This window comes from Diaphorina citri, unplaced genomic scaffold (genome assembly GCF_000475195.1).
Source record: "Diaphorina citri unplaced genomic scaffold, Diaci psyllid genome assembly version 1.1 scaffold847, whole genome shotgun sequence".
NCBI classification, from domain to species: domain Eukaryota; kingdom Metazoa; phylum Arthropoda; class Insecta; order Hemiptera; family Psyllidae; genus Diaphorina; species Diaphorina citri.
In genome coordinates, this window is record NW_007378279.1 from 27,607 (window position 1) to 49,558 (window position 21,952).

The 21,952-nt window shown below is 37.6% G+C and overlaps 1 protein-coding gene across 1 annotated transcript in view; it reads left to right on the forward strand.

The window, feature by feature from the left end:
* The window catches only part of LOC103512526, a gene marked incomplete at its 5' end in the record, with an annotated part of 67,374 nt that overhangs the window by 22,028 nt on the left and 23,394 nt on the right, over positions 1-21,952 (forward strand). The window contains one exon of the mRNA XM_008477291.3: positions 17,638-17,836. Within this exon, the coding sequence (XP_008475513.1) occupies positions 17,638-17,836 (199 nt within the window). The remainder of the gene's footprint in view (positions 1-17,637; positions 17,837-21,952) is intronic.

Genomic DNA, 21,952 nt, shown 5'->3' on the forward strand with positions numbered 1-21,952 from the left:
GAGTCTCATAAACTTGAAACTTGAAATACTTTTACCATAACGAGGAGACTAAGTGATAAACAAGAATGTTATAAACAAAACAACGTGAATCGTAAATATCGTGGAAAAATGGAAAATGTATCTATCATCCATCTTGAAACATGAAGATCATGTTTATGGGAAGAAAAAAGAAACGTTTTTCTCATAATGTTGTTGCTGTACTTACCGTTATGAAACAATAAACACCCACATACCTATGTAGGTAGCTACTGACCAAACTGAATTGAATCCTTCAATAGAATTAATTTTCTTGAAATAGAACTTCGAGTAAAAGAAGAGTAGGTATTAAGGAAATGCTATTAGTTCTCCTTCTAATGGCATCACTCCCGTCTTTCAGCTTACCTACGTAATGAATCTTAATACATCATCCTTGCAGTGCTGATTTCGTGATAACAGCAGTGTTAATGGGATAGATGAATGAGGGGGTACTTTGACTGGTGAGTTGTGAGGGTAGTGCTGCGGACATATTAACATCAGTATCTACATTTACTTCAGTTAGAGATGAAGTTGAATATAAAGTCGAAAACAAGAACACAACTGCCTATACAGGCTGTCCAAAAACTATTATCCTGGAGTGGAACTCTCCTCAAAATATCTACGGAAGAAGGAAAAACACCCTCTCTCTTTAATTTTAACTAGTGCTTGACCGTCCTTTGTACGGGACCACCACACACACACGTACACAACCACCACCACCACCACCACCACCATCGGAACAACAGTGGTACTTCATCAAGAGAGTCAAGAGAACCTCCTACTTGTGATACAAACTCTGGCAACTAAATACTTGTGTTGTTTTATTACTAATAAAAGGTATAGTGGACGGACTATTGTATTCGCTTCGGTGTCGTCAGTCAGTCTGTCTGTCAGTCTGTCACTCTGTCTGTCCCCATAGAAGGACTTAAATACAAACCTGGTCGACCTATATATCAAATGAAAGGTCTTTTTACCAGGAAAACGAAAGTGGTGGTGCAAATTTTGTCCAGAAAACCAAAAAGCCAAAAAACGAAAAAAATGGTTTTTAGGGGATTTTTTTCACATTTTCTCACACAAATGAGCTCTGATCTTGAAATTTGTCGCGACGACCTATGAACTCTAGAAGACAATCAAAAAACCTTTCAATTCGTGTCTGAAATGAAAGCATTACAATAGATATTTTTGATTTGAAAGTTGACAATATATCCTCTTGTTTTCTCTGCTTGTATTATTGAAGCCATCAAATGTTTGAGAGAGGGAAATGTTTGTTTTAGATTCTCACGTAGTACTTCTATGTTCCTATCGAATTCCTTATCATGAGCATCATCAGCTTCCACATTATCGAGAATGAGTTCGCCTTCTATTCCATTATATACCTGGATTTCAATTCGTGTCTGAAATGAAAGCATTACAATAGATATTTTTGATTTGAAAGTTGACAATGTATCCTCTTGTTTTCTCTGCTTGTATTATTGAAGCCATCAAATGTTTGAGAGAGGGAAATGTTTGTTTTAGATTCTCACGTAGTACTTCTATGTTCCTATCGAATTCCTTATCATGAGCATCATCAGCTTCCACATTATCGAGAATGAGTTCGCCTTCTATTCCATTATATACCTGGATTATAATGCTTTTCATTACCTTCATAAACCTTCAATAGCTTGACGTCTTATGTTCCTCGTGTTCTCATTGTTACATCACTCATTAATTCTTCCATCTCAAGTTTGTTGTCAACTTACACAAAGGTCTTGTTGGGCGTTAAGAACCATCCATTTCCAGGACTTTGTACATTTTTTCAATGTTTTTTTTTCTACTTTTTCTTTCCCAAAGTGCAGCCAGACAAAGGAGCCATTGTCTATTGTGTACACAGATGCTTGTAGAAAGGAACAATAAAGAACCTAGAGGTACTTATTAAATTATTGCATGAAAGTATATAAAATCGAAAAATCAAATCAAGAATAATAATAAACTGAATATTAAACAAATTAGGTAGGTACATAGGTACTGATTTGGTGACTTAATAGGAATAAACGGAGAACGGGATCTAGTCTTGATTTTAAATCATTACATGGCAGTAAAATCAAATCAATAATAATAATAAACTGAACATTAAAGAAATTAGGTAGGTGCATAGGTACTGATTTTCTTTAACCACGATCGAATAAACTACGGGCTGAAAAATTCCCGGAGGGAAGTTTTTTCCCCGTGTATTTTACGTTGACGAGTTTTCCGACTGAGATGCTAGGGGAAACATGCTAAACCACTTGACTATACCGACCTTTAAAAACCTGTAATGGTTATCTCATGTATGAATTTTGCATGATCAGGTTTGTATTACACATAAATAAGAAAAGTTCATTTTATATTTATCATGGTATTTCATAATATACAGGGTTATCCGATTTATGATCTTCTTAACCACATAATTACTTAATTAGCTGCAACTCTGCGATATTTAAGAACAATTTCTTACGTAAGGTCAGTCATTAATGAATAACGAGTCTTTTTTTTCTATTTTTATTATTATTATTATCTATTTTCGCCTTTTATAAAAGATACCTACATACGGTAGCTAGGTCCCTATTAATATGGTCTAATGGAGCATGGTAGTTAGTTATACCTACGTAGTACGTACACACCTAATTACCTAATAGGTATAATAGGTTATATTGATAAACCGGGACTCTCATTTGAATTTCAAACAAAATCAGCAAAATCTATTTTTAAAACCTCAAGAACAGCGAGGTATTTGATTTTCCGTGCAAAAATTTCCTTGCGAAAATTTTCCTCTTGATCTCCAAGAAATTTATGAGACCATCTGGCATCTGGGTTTTCCTGTCGGTGGAATGTGATCATTGGAATAGAATAGAATAAGTATAGAATATACATTGTTTATCCTGCCCGAATAGGCCCGATATTGGACATTGGAGATATCTACGTAGGTACGTAAAATACGAATATTTATCACCGTAACTTGGATGGCAAATCGATTGATATTGCCGATAAATTGTGAAAATAGCTGTATCAATAAATTGACAATAATTGCTGTATGAATTGACACCACATTCAGGTATGTAGTTAAGTGTTAACATTCTTTATCCCAAACAGTTGAGGCTCGTTCTCGGAACGGCTGATGCCTTTCTGATATCCTGATTATCCTCTAAACCTGAAGACTGTAAGAGTATAGTAAAGGCTGTCAAAGTACAGAAAATAATGTCAGAGTATGAGATGGAAATGCAACCTGCCCCGATTTTTTGCACTTAAGTGTAATATTAGCCATGGACATTCAATACGTATGAAGAGGAAAACTCGAGAAGTACATTATGTATTTAGGTGGACACGGGGCTTCATCCTACAAAGATGATGTGCACCAAATTACTGTTCATGATGCAATTGATTGAAGGAGAATAAAAAGATGAAGAGGTTAATCGTGGAAAACCTAAAAATGGAGACACATTGGATAGGAACACAAAGGTATCCTAGGGATGAAAGTAAAGGAAGCTTAACGGATGGCATTTATTTTGGAAGACAAAATGGAGGAGAAGAAGAAAAGGAGAAGCCTAGTTTCTGTATTACAGGAGGATTTGTTGCGGCTTTGCAAGAGATCAGATTGAATGACTGTTACGGTCATGGAGTGAATGTTAGTGATGGGATGATGGTAGTTGGAGCTTTGCTGTTCAAACCACTTTCCATATTGCCTGCACCCAAGCATTACTTGATTTTATTTTAATGAGAAAATTCCTGTAGACATTACTAATATAGGTCAGGTGGCGATGGCATGGCGCTTCGAACTCTTGGTGTTTGTACTCCTCCCGGCACGCTTGATACCTACCAAGATTACCTGCATTAAAGTATTACTCAAGTCTATTTTAATGAGAAAGCTGGTGTTGCTAGTGTAGAAAGTAGAGAGACAATATTTGACACTAATTTGATGAGACTTTGTCTGAGACGAACAGAGATTTATTTTCAATTTCTAAAACTTGGCTAACCCTTGGTTCCTTCAGGTGAAGGAGGAAGGAAATATTTTTAGCGTTTGCATAATAATTACCTGTGTTGTTGTTTCTAACTAAAAGGAGTTGTTTTGTTAAATCACTTGTTGATTTAACAAAACTCTTCTTGGACCGAAAGCAGTTTTAGGTGTAGGTTAGTCTATGTAGGTATATTGGGAGGATCATAATTTGAGGAATAGGTATGAGAATATTGAACTAAGGGAATAATACAATTCAGGGCCAAAAGGAATGATTTTTTTTTTTTTTTTTTTTTTTTTTTACGGCAAAAGGGAGAAATATTTTTAGCGTTTGCATAATAATTACCTATGTAGTTGTTTCAAACTAAAAGGAGTTGTTTTGTTAAATTACTTGTTGATTTAACAAAACTCTTCTTGGACCGAAAGCAGTTTTAGGTGTAGGTTAGTCTATGTATATTGGGAGGATCATAATTTGAGGAATAGGTATGAGAATATTGAACTAAGGGAATAATACAATCCAGGACCAAAAGAAATGATGATTTTTTTTTTTTTTTTTTTTTTTTTTTTTCCCGGTTTTTTTTTTTTTTAAAAAAAAAAAAAAAAAAAAAAATTTTTTTTCCAAAAAATAATTTAATTGTATTTATAATCTTGTTCCGAGAAAGCCTGAGTGGGGTGTGATTCGAGACTGTTCTGAGCAAGGGTTAACCCCTTATTTTCTTCACTTTCAAGAAGTAGTAGTAAATGTAAAACAAGAGTAATAGAATGGAAACCGCAACTTTCCAAAGTAATTAGTGAAGATTTTATCACTCCACGCTTTGCCACTTGCCACTTGTGCCGATTTTTAATTATTTCCCCATTATAGCAATTAACAATTAAGTCACTTTCTCTCTCCTCCTCACTATTTTCCTTCCTTCCTTCCTCCTCTCTCTTTCCTCTCTATTACTGTCTATTTTCTTCCTCAAATCTCTCTTTATTCTCTCTCACTCTCTATTTTTCTTTGCCTCTTGCCTTCTCTCTCTCTCTGTATTTCAAGATTTTCTTCCGATTTCTTTATCTTGCTTTTCTTCTTTAGTTTTCTATCTCCTCCCTTTCATTTTCACCTTCTCCCTCTCTCTCTCTTTGTCTATCCTTCGGAAAATATTATACATACATAACTCAAAATAAATAAATAAGTAGAATCGTTAAATAAATCCTCCCTCTCTCTCTCTCTCTCTCTCTCTCCAGTTCAGATTTCACTTTCCTACTGTATAATTTATTCTTATATCCTATAATATTTTTTTCTTCTTCACTGAAAAAAACTACTTTAAATAAAACTACCTATAGCTCTCTCCTTTTTCCCTCTTTCTCTCGCTTGTGAACTTTGAATACGTTTTCCTCTTCCCTCTCTCTTACTTTTATCTCTCTCTCTCTCTCTCTCTCTCTCTCTTTGTTATCTCTCTTTATCTTTTTCTCTCTCACACCTAGACATGAAAATTAATCGGATGTAGGCTTATAGATTAGTGAGAGAGAGAGAGAGAGAGAGAGAGAGAGAGAGAGAAAGAGGGAGGGAGGGGAAATTCCATTTAGATTGAGGTATTATCGTATGCAGTTGAGCTTTAACCTAACCTCTCTCTCTCTCTCCCTCTCTTTTTCTTCTCTCTCTCTCTTTCCCTCTCTCTCTCTCTCTCTCTCTGTTTCTCCCTCTTTCATTCTGTCTGGAAGGAGAAGGCGGAAGTGTAGGATGATGAGAAAGAGGAGTAGGAGGAGGAGGAGGAGGAGCCAATGGATTAAGAAGGTGGAGGAAAAGGTGAAGGCGAAGGAGGAGAAAGTTGGACACTAAGAGAGGAGGAGGATAAAGAAAAGGAAGAAGGGAAGAGAATTGGAGGAGGAGGTTTTATTCAAAACGAAAATGTTTCGACAGGACATGCATGTCCAAATCTTTCACCTAAGCCTTTTATAACCTCATCCTCATAATAGCACTTGTACAAGGGTTACTACAAGGGCTTATTGTTTGAAAATCCATTTTAAAAAGCATTTAAAAAACCATTTTCAAAATGTACATTTTGCATTTTATATTACAGGAGGATTTGTTGCGGCTTTGCAAGAGATCAGATTGAATGACTGTTACGGTCATGGAGTGAATGTTAGTGATGGGATGATGGTAGTTGGAGCTTTGCTGTTCAAACCACTTTCCATATTGCCTGCACCCAAGCATTACTTGATTTTATTTTAATGAGAAAATTCCTGTAGACATTACTAATATAGGTCAGGTGGCGATGGCATGGCGCTTCGAACTCTTGATGTTTGCGCTCCTCCCGGCACGCTTGATACTTACCAAGATTACCTGCATTAGCGATGGCATGGCGCTTCGAACTCTTGATGTTTGCGCTCCTCCCGGCACGCTTGATACTTACCAAGATTACCTGCATTAAAGTATTACTCAAGTCTATTTTAATGAGAAAGCTGGTGTTGCTAGTGTAGAAAGTAGAGAGACAATATTTGACACTAATTTGATGAGACTTTGTCTGAGACGAACAGAGATTTATTTTCAATTTCTAAAACTTGGCTAACCCTTGGTTCCTTCAGGTGAAGAAGGGAGAAAGCAAATTTAATCATGATATTTTTCCAAGCGAGAGAAACCCACAGTAGCAACTAGCACGTATCGTAAAGCTCGGCTGTTGGCTATGAATAGCTATTGGGAAAAAATAGAAGCATGAAGAGAACACAAGAGAAACGACTCAAACGACACAGCAGATAAAGTGTCTCTTGCTTAGCAGGAGTTTCCCGGGGGATCATTCTGTTGTGGAATTTCGAAATGGAAGTAATGAGAGAGAAATGGCTGAGGTGTTTCTCTCTCTGATACAAAGATAGCAGGAATGGGATTACAATGGGGCAGAGAAGGAGGGGAGATTATCGTTGAATATCTGTGTCCCAAACCAGTGTCGGAGATGAAAGGAAATTTAAGATAGCTGGGACCTTCAAGTATTTTGAGTACTTTACTTCGAGAGGTACCTCGACCTTGGTAAATCTTTATCTTCTGCTAGTCGTGACACTTTCTCACTTAATTTTCCTGTTCGGCTATGTCTAACTCTTGTATTCTTCTGGTCTAGTATTTCCAGGACTCCAAAATTATATAAACCTGTAGAACTCACGGAGACGAAAGGTCCCTGTCTCGGATGGCAACACAAATTACCACAAAGAATATTATAACAATAGAGGTACCTCGACCTTGGTAAATCTTTATCTTCTGCTAGTCCTGACACTTTCTCACTTAATTTTCCTGTTCGGCTATGTCTAACTCTTGTATCCTTCTGGTCTAGTATTTCCAGGACTCGAAAATTATATAAACCTGTAGAACTCACGGAGACGAAAGGTCCCTGTCTCGGATGGCAACACAAATTACCACAAAGAATATTATAACAAATGTCACATTGGCAACTTCGCATTCTAAGTTACGAGTACAAAAGACTCTACAACTGCCAAATGAAACTACTAGAATGTAGGAAACCACTTTGACCTTATAACTCGCTTATTTGACACTCATGTAGAAAATCCGCACTGGTTGGAATCCCAAAGCATGGCACATTCCAAGACAACACAAGTGTCTCCCTTGCATTCCTTCTGAGGATGTTAAAGGATATGAATAATAAGGAGAAGAAGAGGGAGGCGAAGAAAGATTAGAAGAGGAGGAGGAGGAGAAGGAGGAGTAAGAAGAAGAAAAGGAGGAAGGAAATTCTTTTAACCCAAGAGCACTGAGATTTGTTTTTCCTGGTAAAGCTGTGAGAATTTCTCGCACAATATCTTCTGACATGCCACCGCACCGTTGCGTTTGTTCACATTGATTCGTGCATAATACATGATAGCTATAAGTAGCTATACCTAGGTGAGATATATATTGCATAATAAGTACCTATAGGATTTAGATGCAGGTAGAATATTCAAATTTCATTTGAATGATTGGGGTTGTCAACAGCTCAAAGGGGGTAAAAATATGAGAATACAGTTTCTGAATACCTAAGTATAAATTCAACAATTCGATGATAATACCTATATTATGTAGGTACCTAGCTAGATACAGTCCTAAAGTAAAATTTGTACTCGTACAGAAGGCATTATGTAGGTAGGAATGATTATCATGGAAGTGGGAAATGCAAGATTACTCCCACACAATAAAAACCGAATGGGAGTAGAAAGAACAGTTTGGAATATGAGAATACGGTAGTGGATGGCATAGTAAATAGAAGACAATCAAAACAAGCGGGGCCCGTCCCTCCGGGAATTTTTTGATCTTGGTTAAAGATAATCAGTATTTATGTACCTACCTATTTTATTTAATAGCAAACTAGTATGCTTTTTAGGTTTTCTGGGTTTTCGGCTTAATAACATGAACTTTAGCTTGAGCTTTTTCGCCTGAAATATAGAGCAAATTAATACCTATAGCCTATAGCCTATAGATACTTACAAGTAGTTAATGCTATACATATACCTATAGTTGCTGTTATGGATGTTAAATTTTATATTTAAATCTATTAGGACCAAGCAGATACTAAGCTCAGCGGTATGTACTTCTGAAATCTCATGGTATAGTGCTTGATGCCTTGGATCATACCTATTTGGAGACGAGTCCAGAACAGTCTCCGATCATTATATTAATCAGAAGTTGCCATACAATTCAACATAAGAGTCTCGTCCCTCGTGTTGAAAGACACTCTGTACAAACACCAGATGTTTTTCAAAAATGTACTGAAATGGAGAAAAACGACGAGGCTGTAAACCTTGGGGTCATTGTAGCAACATACAATATTGTAGAGTTAAAAGTCTTAAAGCTTACGAGTACTCTGCCACTTTGAATGACATTTTCACAAGGTTTGAAAAAAATTCACTATTCACAATATCCTGAGATGTCAAACATCTTGAAACTCAAACACCTAGACGAGAGAAATTTCAAAGAACCTCTCTCCTAATGGATATAGTGCTCGCCATACCTATTTGGAGAAGAGTCCAGAACAGTCTCCGATCATTATAATCAGAAGTTGCCATACAATTCAACATCAGAGTCTCGTCACTCGTGTTGAAAGACACTCTGTACAAACGCCAGATGTTTTTCAAATATGTACTAAAATGGAGAAAAACGCCGAGGCTGTAAACCTTGGGGTCATTGTAGCAACATACAATATTGTAGAGTTAAAAGTCTTAAAGCTTACGAGCACTCTGCTACTTTGAATGACATTTTCACAAAGCTTGATAATACTTCCACTATTCACAATATCCTGAGATGTCAAACATCTTGAAACTCAAACACCTAGACGAGAGAAATTTCAAAGAACCTCTCTCCTAATGGAGCACCTCCTAATCATGAAAGCAAAGGTGTTCTCAGGAATAAGGACCTCGCATTATATCTGGAAGTTGAAAGTGATTGAACACCCCTAATTCTGAAAGCTCAAATGTCCTTCGCAGCAAGGAAATGCTATTAGTTCTCCTTCTAATGGCATCACTCCCGTCTTTCAGCTTACCTACGTAATGAATCTTAATACATCATCCTTGCAGTGCTGATTTCGTGATAACAGCAGTGTTAATGGGATAGATGAATGAGGGGGTACTTTGACTGGTGAGTTGTGAGGGTAGTGCTGCGGACATATTAACATCAGTATCTACATTTACTTCAGTTAGAGATGAAGTTGAATATAAAGTCGAAAACAAGAACACAACTGCCTATACAGGCTGTCCAAAAACTATTATCCTGGAGTGGAACTCTCCTCAAAATATCTACGGAAGAAGGAAAAACACCCTCTCTCTTTAATTTTAACTAGTGCTTGACCGTCCTTTGTACGGGACCACCACACACACACGTACACAACCACCACCACCACCACCACCACCATCGGAACAACAGTGGTACTTCATCAAGAGAGTCAAGAGAACCTCCTACTTGTGATACAAACTCTGGCAACTAAATACTTGTGTTGTTTTCAGTAGTGCAGGTGAAAGTTCACTGCAGCACGGTGCTGAGTAAGCTGTATCATTTGCCATCAGTAACTTTTAAAATGTAAAATTGTAATACTCGATGAAATTCACACCAGGATAAACCGATATTGGAGGAACGGTGGGATTCATCGTACTAACAGCACATTTTTTCCTTCCGATATTTTCACAAAAATCAGATTCTTACTCCCCGGATTAGTCCCACATTGATGGTGAAATGTGAATACCGATTGCTCAGTTGGCGATGGCGTATCCTTTATCAAAGGCGGACAGTAACCGCAGCCCGAAAAACAATTTTGACAAACTTTTGCTATTGTTAATAACTACAAATGATTGAATCACTCACAAAAATACGTAACACAGAAATGAAGTCATCCTGTGGGCTACATCGGAGAGCAGTTGGTTGTTGTAGTCGAGTTTTCTATTTTGAGTGATATTCAGACTTACAAAAACATCATTATTTAGAGTACTCAGTTTCTCCATGAATTTCGACAAAGAACGCCCGATTCCGTACACAGTGCCTGCCAGGAGAAAGTTCCTAGAGGAAGCAATAAAACAATTACAGGTAACATTTTGTAAAGCCATGTTATTGCAAGTTGTGTATCAAAACTTGTAATCATTTAACCCAGTCCCACCTTTCTCCCAAAATATTAACACATAATGTTTGTGTCCACAAAGGTACACTTTCAGATGGTAACACTTACACTGTGAATTCGGACATACTTTTCGTCATAAAGCGAGAAAGTTTTAGATAACACTTCAGTCGTTATTTTAAGACCGGTTTTAGCGTCACCTGTGTTAAGCTACGCCGAGCAAGGTCATTCAGATAACACTTCAGTCGATCATTTAAGACCGGTTTTAGCGTCACCTATGTTAAGCTACGCCGAGCAAAGCCAATAAATTGATAACACTTCAGTCGATCATTTAAGACCGGTTTTAGCGTTACCTATGTTAAGCTACGCCGAGGAAGGCCAATAAATGTGGAGGGGTGACTTAAACATTATATTGAGAATAAAGGGAGAACGGGCTGTAGTCTTGATTTTAAATCATTACATGAAAGTAAAATAAAAAAAATCAAATCAAGAATGATAATAAACTGAATATTAAACAAATTAGGTAGGTTGTACATAACTAAATAGGTACTGATTTTCTCTAAACTCACGATCGAATAAACTACGGGCTAAAAAATTCCCGGAGGGACGGGCCCAGCTTGTTGATGTTTCAACAGAGACAAATGTGCATAAGAGATGGAAACCAACCTTGTTTCCATTTCAAAGTAAAATGATTTCATCTTGTTGCATAATTCAAAGTACCTACCTATAGAGCAACTTTTTTTTTTTTTTTTTTTTTTTAAGAGGTTTTGACAGAGGGAACTGTAACTGCTATGAAATCGAAGAGAGAAGGAAGACAGGATAGTAGAAAGCCAGCCGTTCCAAGAACGAACATTATCCCATCAGGATAAAATTCGCCCCGGGCGGGAATCGATCCCGCGGCCTAGCAAAGTATCTTCATCATTACAGGTAACATTTTGTAAAGCCATGTATTAATATTGCAAGTTGTGTATCAAAACTTGTAATCATTTAACCCAGTCCCACCTTTCTCCCAAAATATGAACACATAATGTGTCCACACAGGTACACTTTCAGACGGGAGAACACTTACACTGTGAATTCGGACATAGGTACTTTTCGTCATAAAGCGAGAAAGTTTTAGATAACACTTCAGTCGTTATTTTAAGACCGGTTTTAGCGTCACCTGTGTTAAGCTACGCCGAGCAAGGTCATTCAGATAACACTTCAGTCGATCATTTAAGACCGGTTTTAGCGTCACCTATGTTAAGCTACGCCGAGCAAAGCCAATAAATTGATAACACTTCAGTCGATCATTTAAGACCGGTTTTAGCGTTACCTATGTTAAGCTACGCCGAGGAAGGCCAATAAATGTGGAGGGGTGACTTAAACATTATATTGAGAGTAAAGGGAGAACGGGCTGTAGTCTTGATTTTAAATCATTATATGAAAGTAAAATAAAAAAATCAAATCAAGAATGATAATAAACTGAATATTAAACAAATTAGGTAGGTACATAACTACATAGGTACTGATTTTCTCTAATCACGATCGAATAAACTACGGGCTAAAAAATTCCCGGAGAGACGGGCCCAGCTTGTTGATGTTTCAACAGAGACAAATGTGCATAAGAGATGGAAACCAACCTCGTTTCCCTTTCAAAGTAAAATGATTTCCTCTTGTTGCATAATTCAAAGTACCTAGAGCAACTTTTTTTTTTTTTTCCTTAAGAGGTTTGACAGAGGGAACTGTAACTGCTATGAAATCGAAGAGAGAAGGAAGACAGGATAGGAGAAAGCCAGCCGTTCCGAGAACGGCTGGAACTGGAACTATTTAGAATCATGACAAGAGCTACTGGAAATAATCTGGAATACAATGAGAAGACACTATTCATTATTACGTTTATTACCGTTCTCGTATTATCCTCGTATTTATTTAATTTATATTATTAAAGACTGTTATACTAGCATTATTCTCCACATATTTACTACAGTTGAAAGTGGATGGTTAAGAACAAGGTCGACTATATTTTCCCCCAAAAACTGTATTGGTCATCCCCGCGTAACATTCAATGGATTATCCAGGTTCGACTGTATTACAAATCTTGGTAACTGTGGAACTGAAACTATTTAGAATCATGACAAGAGCTACTGGAAATAATCTGGAATACAATGAGAAGACACTATTCATTATTACGTTTATTACCGTTCTCGTATTATCCTAGATCCTACATTTAAATATTTATTTAATTTATACTATTAAAGACTGTTATGCTAGCATTATTCTCCACATATTTACTACAGTTGAAAGTGGATGGTTAAGAACAAGGTCAACTATATTTTCCCCCAAAAACTGTATTGGTCATCCCCGCGTAACATTCAATGGATTATCCAGGTTCGACTGTATTACAAATCTAGCATTATATATATTAATTCAAATATTGCTAATGTTTTACAGTGATCGTTAATATACCGTTGCGTAAGCTGTACTCACCCCCGTGTAGAGTTCAATGGATTCTCCATTCTCCAAGTTTGACTGTACTACTTTTACTATACGGTTGTGTAAGCTATGCTCATCCCTGAGTTACGTTCAATGGATCGAATGCTCTCCGGGGGAAAGCAATTTTCTTTGACCGCTTTTCTGACACGTCTCTCATTGTTCTAGATTTCCAATGAATGAGAAGAAGGAGAAGGAGAAGAAGAAGAAGAAGAAAAAAAAAAAAAAAACAACAACAACGACGAAGGACGAAAGGGAGGATAAGAAATATGAGGAAGATGAAAAGGGAAAGAAGAATGAGGAGAAGGAGAAAAAGGTGAAGATGAAGGAGGAGGAGGAAGGACAAAAAGAAGACGAAGGAGGAGAATGAAGAAGAACAAAGAGGAGGAGAAGGCAAAAGAAAAGACAAAGTGTACTTCATTTTCAGATTCTCTGTCTTCCTCTAAAGCTGTGAGAATTTCTCGCACAATATCTTCTGACATGCCACCGCACCGTTGCGTTGTTCACATTGATTCGTGCATAATACATGATAGCTATAAATAGCTATACCTAGATGAGATATATATTGCATAATAAGTACCTATAGAATTTAGATGCAGGTAGAATATTCAAATTTCTGAACTCTTTTCCTCTGATGACAATATGTTATCTATTGCAAGATTCCAATATGAATGCAAACCAAAACCGGCAGAAATTGCAATGGTAGAGAATTAAAGATGCGATAATTAATTAATTGTTCCATTGATGGCGAGGCAGTTGTGCTGTGGGTAGCATTCATCGGAGAAAAGTTTTCGGTGGTGTAGAAAACCAAGGGAGAAAATGCTGCAATACGAAGGTGTAATTCCCACCATTTTTTTCTGCCTGAATGATTTTCCACTAATTTATACCAATAACTTTTCTTCCTTGAGTGTCACCCATTTCTGCATACACCGTTTGTGCATACAGTCCTGATTCTATCTTGATTTTCGAAGTAATTTTAATAGAAACTTCACTGACTGATGATTGAAGGCTTCCTTTGTCCCCATGGTCGGATTAATTTCGCTTTAAGTTCTGTTCATTTTCATTTACAATCCTAATTTCTCATGCACTTCTTTTATAAACAAGCGATGAAATTCTTTTTTCACACCGAAACTTTACACAAACATCTTCTCCATTATAATTGCACCTCGGAGACTTTACTCGAGTTCTACAATTCAGGTTGCTAATGAAAAGCTGGGTACAAGGGGGAAGGAAGATAAGAACATACAGGGTGTTTCGAAAAAAAGCGGTCATATATTATCAGCAAATCATTTTACGAACCATAGGTATTAGGAGAGGCAAACTATATTCTTTAGACAAAAATTCTGAAATCGACTTTAGTGGGAATGACCCGTCCTCTATGAAACTTTCCTGATCGAATCTCCTGTAACTCGTAACTCTGCCACAGCTGTTTTCAGAAAGTTGAAATTCTCCTAGAACCTAGAATGAAGGGAAAGCCAGTCTTGTTAGCTTGAAAGGTAAGGGTCGATTCCTGTCCGGGCGAGCTTCCTCCTAAACAGATGAGTTTCGTTCTCGAAGGTAAGTTTAGTTCTTGGAACGGCGGGCGACTGGCCTCCTCTCGTCGATTCCGGGGCCATAAGATCTCCGTTGTTCCAGTAGCAGTACCCTCCATCAAATCTCTTGAATTTTCGTTATGAAAGGCTTTTTGAGAGTTTTTCTCCCCCCTAGAGTTTGCATTCTCAAAATCGGTTCATTGGTCCATATAATTAGGGTAAGTGTACCATTTATTCGCCCACCTAAAAAACGTACCATTTATTGGCCCACCTGTACCATACGCCACATAAGTCTGAAAAAAAAAAATTGTCGTCAACACGTAAAAAAAAGAAACATCTGAAGGAGCAAGGGGGGTGCGTCGTGTTTATTAAAGAAAAATTGCAGATGTAAGCACTAAATCCTGCTGTTTCTCTGCTCTACCGTCTTCCTATCCTGCTGTCTCTCTACCTTGCCATCTCCCAAACCTGTCGTTCCCAAACCCTGATGCTTTCTCTACACATGTATTATTCATTCGCCATACATATCATAATATGGTGTGTAGCATGTTAGGGACATAAACACGGGTGAGGACATTATTCCAGATGTAGGAAACTTTGGGAAACTTAGACAAGTCATGGGGCATGGGTGAGAGCGTGAGATTCGGTGAAATATAGAACTCACTCGCCTTCGAAGTTCTTAAGGTGTTCAACTTGTTTGCTAAATTTCACCAAAAAACGGGTAAAGCACGCACACTTATACAGGGACATAAACACGGGTGAGGACATTATTCCAGATGTAGGAAACTTTGGGTAACTTAGACAAGTCATGGGGCATGGGTGAGAGCGTGAGATTCGGTGAAATGTAGAACTCACTCGCCTTCGAAGTTCTTAAGGTGTTCAACTTGTTTGCTAAATTTCACCAAAAAACGGGTAAAGCACGCACACTTATACGTCCCGAATACGCTCTTTCCCGACTAGATTGTTTCCGATTCTGGTCGGAAACGCATTTGGTACCTTTAGCCATGCTCTATGAACCAACCTAGTCGGAGCGGAGGCGAAAATTATTGCAACGTATAGGTACCTAAGTGTGCGCACTACTTTTTAAGTTATGGTGAAAAAAATGAGCCCCCCCCCCCCGAATACAGCTGAGCACATCTTAGAAGGAAACGACGCTGAAGGAAACCTGTAGGTAGAAAAAGTGAGAGGTGTTGAGGTCCTGGAGAACTTCATAGGAGCGGAAGTGACAGAATATTGTGGAATAGAGTAAAATGGGGACTTGGAGTAATAATAGGAACCTGGAACATGTTCTTGGAACAACTTAGAACTTCAACCACACCAAGATGTACAACTGACTGTAAGATCTTTGTTAGATGCATTCATGAACTTTCATGTCGAGAACTTTCATGGTGAAACTAGAACTTCAACCACACCAAGATGTACAACTGACTGTAAGATCTTTGTTAGATGCATTCATGAACTTTCATGTCGAGAACTTTCATGGTAAATCGAGAACACCAGTTGAACGTGACAAGGTTGAAAGTTATTTTGGAAATTCAATGAAACTGCAAGCTTGCATTTAACAAAAGACGGGAAAAGTATAGTCATTCGTGGTAATCATTACTGAGAACATGGCGACGAATAGAAACGACCGTAATGTGGAAGAATCTAATGCTCCCGTTTCAAATGACAAATAGAGGGAGACTGAGAATAGTTATTCCGAGGTTATTTTGGAAATTCAATGAAACTGCAAGCTTGCATTTAACAAAAGACGGGAAAAGTATAGTCACTCGTGGTAATCATTACTGAGAACATGACGACGAATAGAAACGACCGTAATGTGGAAGAATCTAATGCTCCCGTTTCAAATGACAAATAGAGGGAGACTGAGAATAGTTATTCCGAGTAATCATTATAACTACGATAAAATAAATGCTCCAGACCCTAGCATTCCAAGAACGCTGATAAAATAGAAAGCAACATAACGAAGGTAGAGAAAAGACAACGACTACTAAGAAGTATAAACGTATTAGATAAAATTACGAGTAAACGTTTAATGAAGTAAATAAAACTTCATTTTTAGTCCGTCCTTCCTTTATTAGTCCGTCCTTCCTTTATTATTACAATAGTAATAAAAAGCTATAAGGGACGGACTATTGTATTCGCTTCGGTGTCTTCTGTCACTCAATGTGTTGGGTACATAAAGTTAAATCTAGAATTTCCTTCCTGACAGCTGTAATGAAGGTAGGGCGACTGCCCTGATTAAGTATAGTTAGGTTATTACCCACTATATATTCTAGTAATGACTCACCTCTGGTGTTGGTGTCGGTGCTGTTCCAGACGGTGTGATGTGCGTTGGCGTCACATCCCAGAATGAGATGTGCTCCTCCTCTGCTCACCACTCGCTGGATAAGTGCATCCACTTCCACAGGTGGGGGTGGACGTGTGTCATTTCCGGGGAAGTAAGCTGATCCAATGACTGTCTCTAGCCTGCTGCCCCCGGAGATGTATTGTAGCTTTACAGCTACCAGGTCACGACTTGTGTGCTCCTGTAAAAGCAAAAAGTTGTGTTTTTTGTTAATTAACAAACATGTCCTAGGGTTCTCTGATGAACCCTTATGGTAAACCAGTGTCCCCCCAGTATCATTAAGTCCGCAAACTTTCCCATTAACACACCAGGGTTCCTGTGTGAGCGGTGAAACTTGGGTCTTAGAACACTAGTGGCCTGACCAATGTTAACAAAGTTCAGTTACGAGTACCTATTTCTATAGACGACCTGAGTTTATTATTTTGAAGTTTGCTGGAGTTTTTCGTGGAAACGGGTCAATAGTCTCCTTTATTTCTGCCCTGATACCTTTGAGTTGTCTGGGTCTGGGACGACGGGTGTTCATTATTCTTATTGGATCTCATCAGCTAGACATAGCTTTCTGGTGTTGGCTGAGAATTTTTACACTTTTCGGTGGCGGCAACAGGTGATCCTGGTGATCAAAGATTCGGAAATTATTGTATTTGACATTCGGCAAATTGTATCAAAGAAAAAAATTAGGTACCGTACACCCATACTCGTACAAAATTTCAAATCAGTTTTTCACATGATGTTCCTGTCTTCCTTTGCTTCCAGGTCGGTATGCCAGCTACCAAAGTCATCCCCTACAACGATCACTTGCAGAGCAGTTACCTTGAGGTGGCAGTCAAGCTGACGAGTGGGCATTTCAACAATGGCATTCTACGTCTGCAATGCACTGCCATGGTCACCAGTATCTACAGGGAAACTCGGGAGAAGATATTGTCCTCCAAAACTGAACCCGTCCCTGAGAGAGGTAAGAACTTCCTCAAAACGGTTCTGCTATCAAAATGTTTTTTTTACCCTTTTTGGTGGGTTCTCTAATAGGTAGGTACCTACCTATTAATGTATTTATTTTGTCTTTGAAAGTTTGAAATTAAAATGTCATCTCTTCTGAAAAGAAAAAACCCGTCTTTTGGGTCTGAATTTGTATAGTCGCCTGGAATTTCAGGTGAGTATGCAATGTGCTATGTTCTAATTATGTAGGTAAGGAGGTACCTATGTTCCCTCAAAACTCAAAAATTGAAATAGCCTTGGGATCTGAAGATGGTTGTCTACTCAGGCGGAGAAATATTTCCTTTGGAGGAGAAAGATCATGAAGGAGGAAGGAATTGGAGGGGGATACACAATATTCTGATAGGTACAGGGACATAAACAGAAAATGTACGGGATGCATACGGCAGTGATAAATCAACTAGACATACCTATTCATTCATTTGGATATTACATGCTATGATGAACTTACTCAGACATCAACAATAATATTGACCAGAAGACCCGTGAAAAATTTTCTTTGTTTTGAACATCTTCAGCAAAATTCTCCGAGCATTCTCAAAGGTTAATGAACAATGAAAAGACTTTGTAGATCCGGTCATTAGTTTAGAAATTTACAACCAGACTCACAGAGTGCAAAATCATAGAATTTTTTTTAAAAAAAACCTAAAACTCACTTTTTACGGTCAATTAGAAAACACGTCCTATGTGAATGAGGCACATCCACTAGTGAATTCGACCTCTGTGCATCCTTTGCCTTTACGATCTGAATAATTGTAATGCAGTGCTTGTCTTCTCAAGTGTCTGAGTTCCGTATGTTACTCTGCTATCTACACTTCCTTCTCCTCCTTCTCCATCTCCTCCTTCACCTCTTCTTTCTCCTCATCTTCTCTTCTACACCTTGAGATAATTCAATTAGATAAACGTTTCACATAAAACTATTTATTGCACTCGTACTCCTTCGTCGAAACAAATAAAAGCGACGACGGAAAAATTAATTTTCGCTCTCGCACGAATGAAAAAAAATTGTCGTCAACACGTAAAAAAAGAAACTTCTGAAGGAGCAAGGGGGTGCGTCGTGTTTATTAAAGAAAAATTGCAGATGTAAGCACTAAATCCTGCTGTTTCTCTGCTCTCCCGTCTTCCTATCCTGCTGTCTCTCTACCTTGCCATCTCCCAAACCTGTCGTTCCCAAACCCTGATGCTTTCTCTACACATGTATTATGTAAAAACAAAAATTATAAAAACAAATGTGGGCAGGTGGGCCAATAAATGGTACGTTTTTTAGGTGGGCGAATAAATGGTACACTTACCCTATTATCGGGATTATGCGCTTTTCTGAAACACACTGTATATTATGAGGAAGTGATGGAAACACTCCAAAAGGAGTAAACACAAGGAATGAGGTAATGAGGTAAAAGCGTGACAAAACACAAACACGTCGCTGGTGGGGAGAAAGCACATAAAATTCAAACTAAAGTGCAAAACAAGACAGAAAAGGTTTTAGTGGTTAAAATTGCAAGTTATGATAGTGCGCCGAGCGCCAAAAAGATACCAGCGTTTTATGAAATTAATTTTCACAATGCATATTGCTGCTTCGTTTCTCTGTTTCAAGTAATGAGTTTATTGGAAGTGGTTTAAGAAATTATAATGGGTGTCCTAAAGATAACGTATTGAACTTAAGAGGCCATTTTTTTTTGGGTAAAAATCAGACTTTCCTTCTCTATTAAAAGGGGTTCTCAAATAGGTACCTACTTTCAATTCGAGCTCTCAAATGGGTCCAAAAGTTCCCTTTTTTAGCACAGAAATCCTTGTAGTTGAAATCCATTGAGAAACAAAGTCATATTTCAACTTATAGAATCACCCCTTCAAGTGTGGTACGTTAACTTTTGAGCTGTCAACCTCTTTTGTATTTTAATAATTGCAAACTATTCTCTCATTCCAATACTCCTTATAACACAAAACATTTACATTACCTTTTACATTCAAGCACTCCTTACAAAACACTTTCACATGTTGCCCTGAATCCTTTGCTTTATATCAGTGCAAGGTAATTCTTTGTATTACTCTCCGCTCAAATGTTTCCCAATGGTGAAATTAATACTAAACTGGGACATGGAGGAAAAGTATTGCTCTCTAGGAAAACAGAAGGAAAGTGTAAGTAACAATAAAATGCTGTTCTATTTCATTGGAAAATGGATGAGAAGTAGGAAAAGGGGTAAAGTTGGAATGGAATTGACCAAATAGTTTGTGTTCATCGAGGTTAATCGTCATCGTATAACTTAAATATAACTGGCAAGTTTACTCTCCATTCGACGACAAGCTATCCGTCTGCTCACATTTACCTTACACAGCCCGATGGGGGCCGGGAAAAACCAGAACTACGAGAAGATCTGGTCGTTGTTCAACTTCAGTGATCCATTTGGAACTATTGTATTCAACTTGCTATCACCGCGCCGTTGTATTACCAAATGGAGAATCCTTCTGTAAAATGAGAAATAAGAAATCCAATTCAGAATTAGGACATAGCCATCAAGGCATTCCTAAAGCTAAACTTTATAGTGAAAGGCCAACAAAAGCGCTACAGATCACTAACCTACCAGTTTCTTTTTATGAACAGCAATATCCATATTATTTTATCAATGGCTCCAAAAAGTGGCAATTATTTCAGCACGCGAAAAAGTTTAATGTAGGTCATCCAAACAACAATAAACATAGCTACATTATATTATACCCTCATACGAATAGCTAGGTATTCATGTAGAGTGGACCCTATGCCCCGTGTTAAGTGTAATAGGTCCCATAGTGACCATTAGTAAACGGATATAACAGGGAGCGCGAATTAAGTTTTATATTATTGTGCATTTGTAAATGAATAACATGTTATGGAGGGGCTGTGAAACATATACTCCATGATCCTTCTACCATACCCCATTACCCCAAGAATAAAATAGCTTGTGTAAACTGGCAAAATATAGGGGTAGTATTCAGCAGAGTTACACTATATCTTGTTTGTACAATAACATCGAGCACAATTTTACTCTGTTGTTTGTTCAAATTAAAATTAGGTGATATTTATTTATAATAACAAAACTAATATTAACCCAATAGAAAGCAATATGCACTGGCAAAATATAGGGGTAGTATTCAGCATTACACTATATCTTGTTTGTACAATAACATCGAGCACAATATTTTACTCTGTTGTTTGTTCAAATTAAAATTAGGTGATATTTATTTATAATAACAAAACTAATATTAACCCAATAGAAAGCAATATGGTGGTGATAAGTAAATAGTTAAATACCCGGTCCGGGCATAGAGGTTGCTGTCAACGAACTATTAGGTTAGGACAGTAAATGCAGAACTCTCTCAAAAGCTTAAACTCCAATGAGAAAACTTTCGTTATGTGCTTAAAAAGTTTAAAATGTTTTTCAAATTTAATAAAAAATCGGTCATACCGCTTGAGAGTTATGTGGCAAACAAACATACAAACCAAAGAGAAAAATCATCGTTCCGTAATTTCCAACCAATGGCAATGATTCGGAATGCTCTTGTACTTTACATCGGGTTCCAGACTTTGAACTTTTCTTCATCGTTCCGTAATTTCCAACCAATGGCAATGATTCGGAATGCTCTTGTACTTTACATCGGGTTCCAGACTTTGAACTTTTCTGAAATGTGGAAATTGATTGCAAAGGAGGCACTTAGTAATGTTGTGATATCCACAAAAGTTGTGAAAAAGCTCTGCTTAACCACAAAGAATTTGAGATTTGATTGATTTTTTTTTTCATATTTATTATTATTTATACAGTCAAGTAAAATGCTTAAATCAAAGAATCATGACAAGAGCTACTGGAATGAGGGGCGATATCAGTATTTAGAACAGTTTGGTTCGCTAGGGTGTCATCAAACATTTGTTGCTATTAAAAAGGTTTTCACGAGACTGGTTTGGGAACCACTTTACATGGATCCTATAAGAGGGCGTATATTCCAGTACCTACCATTAGGTACACATAATATATAGGTACATAGTATAGGCAAGTAGGTAATACAGTTATGGTAGATGATGTTCACTCAATTGCCCTAGGGTAGGTAT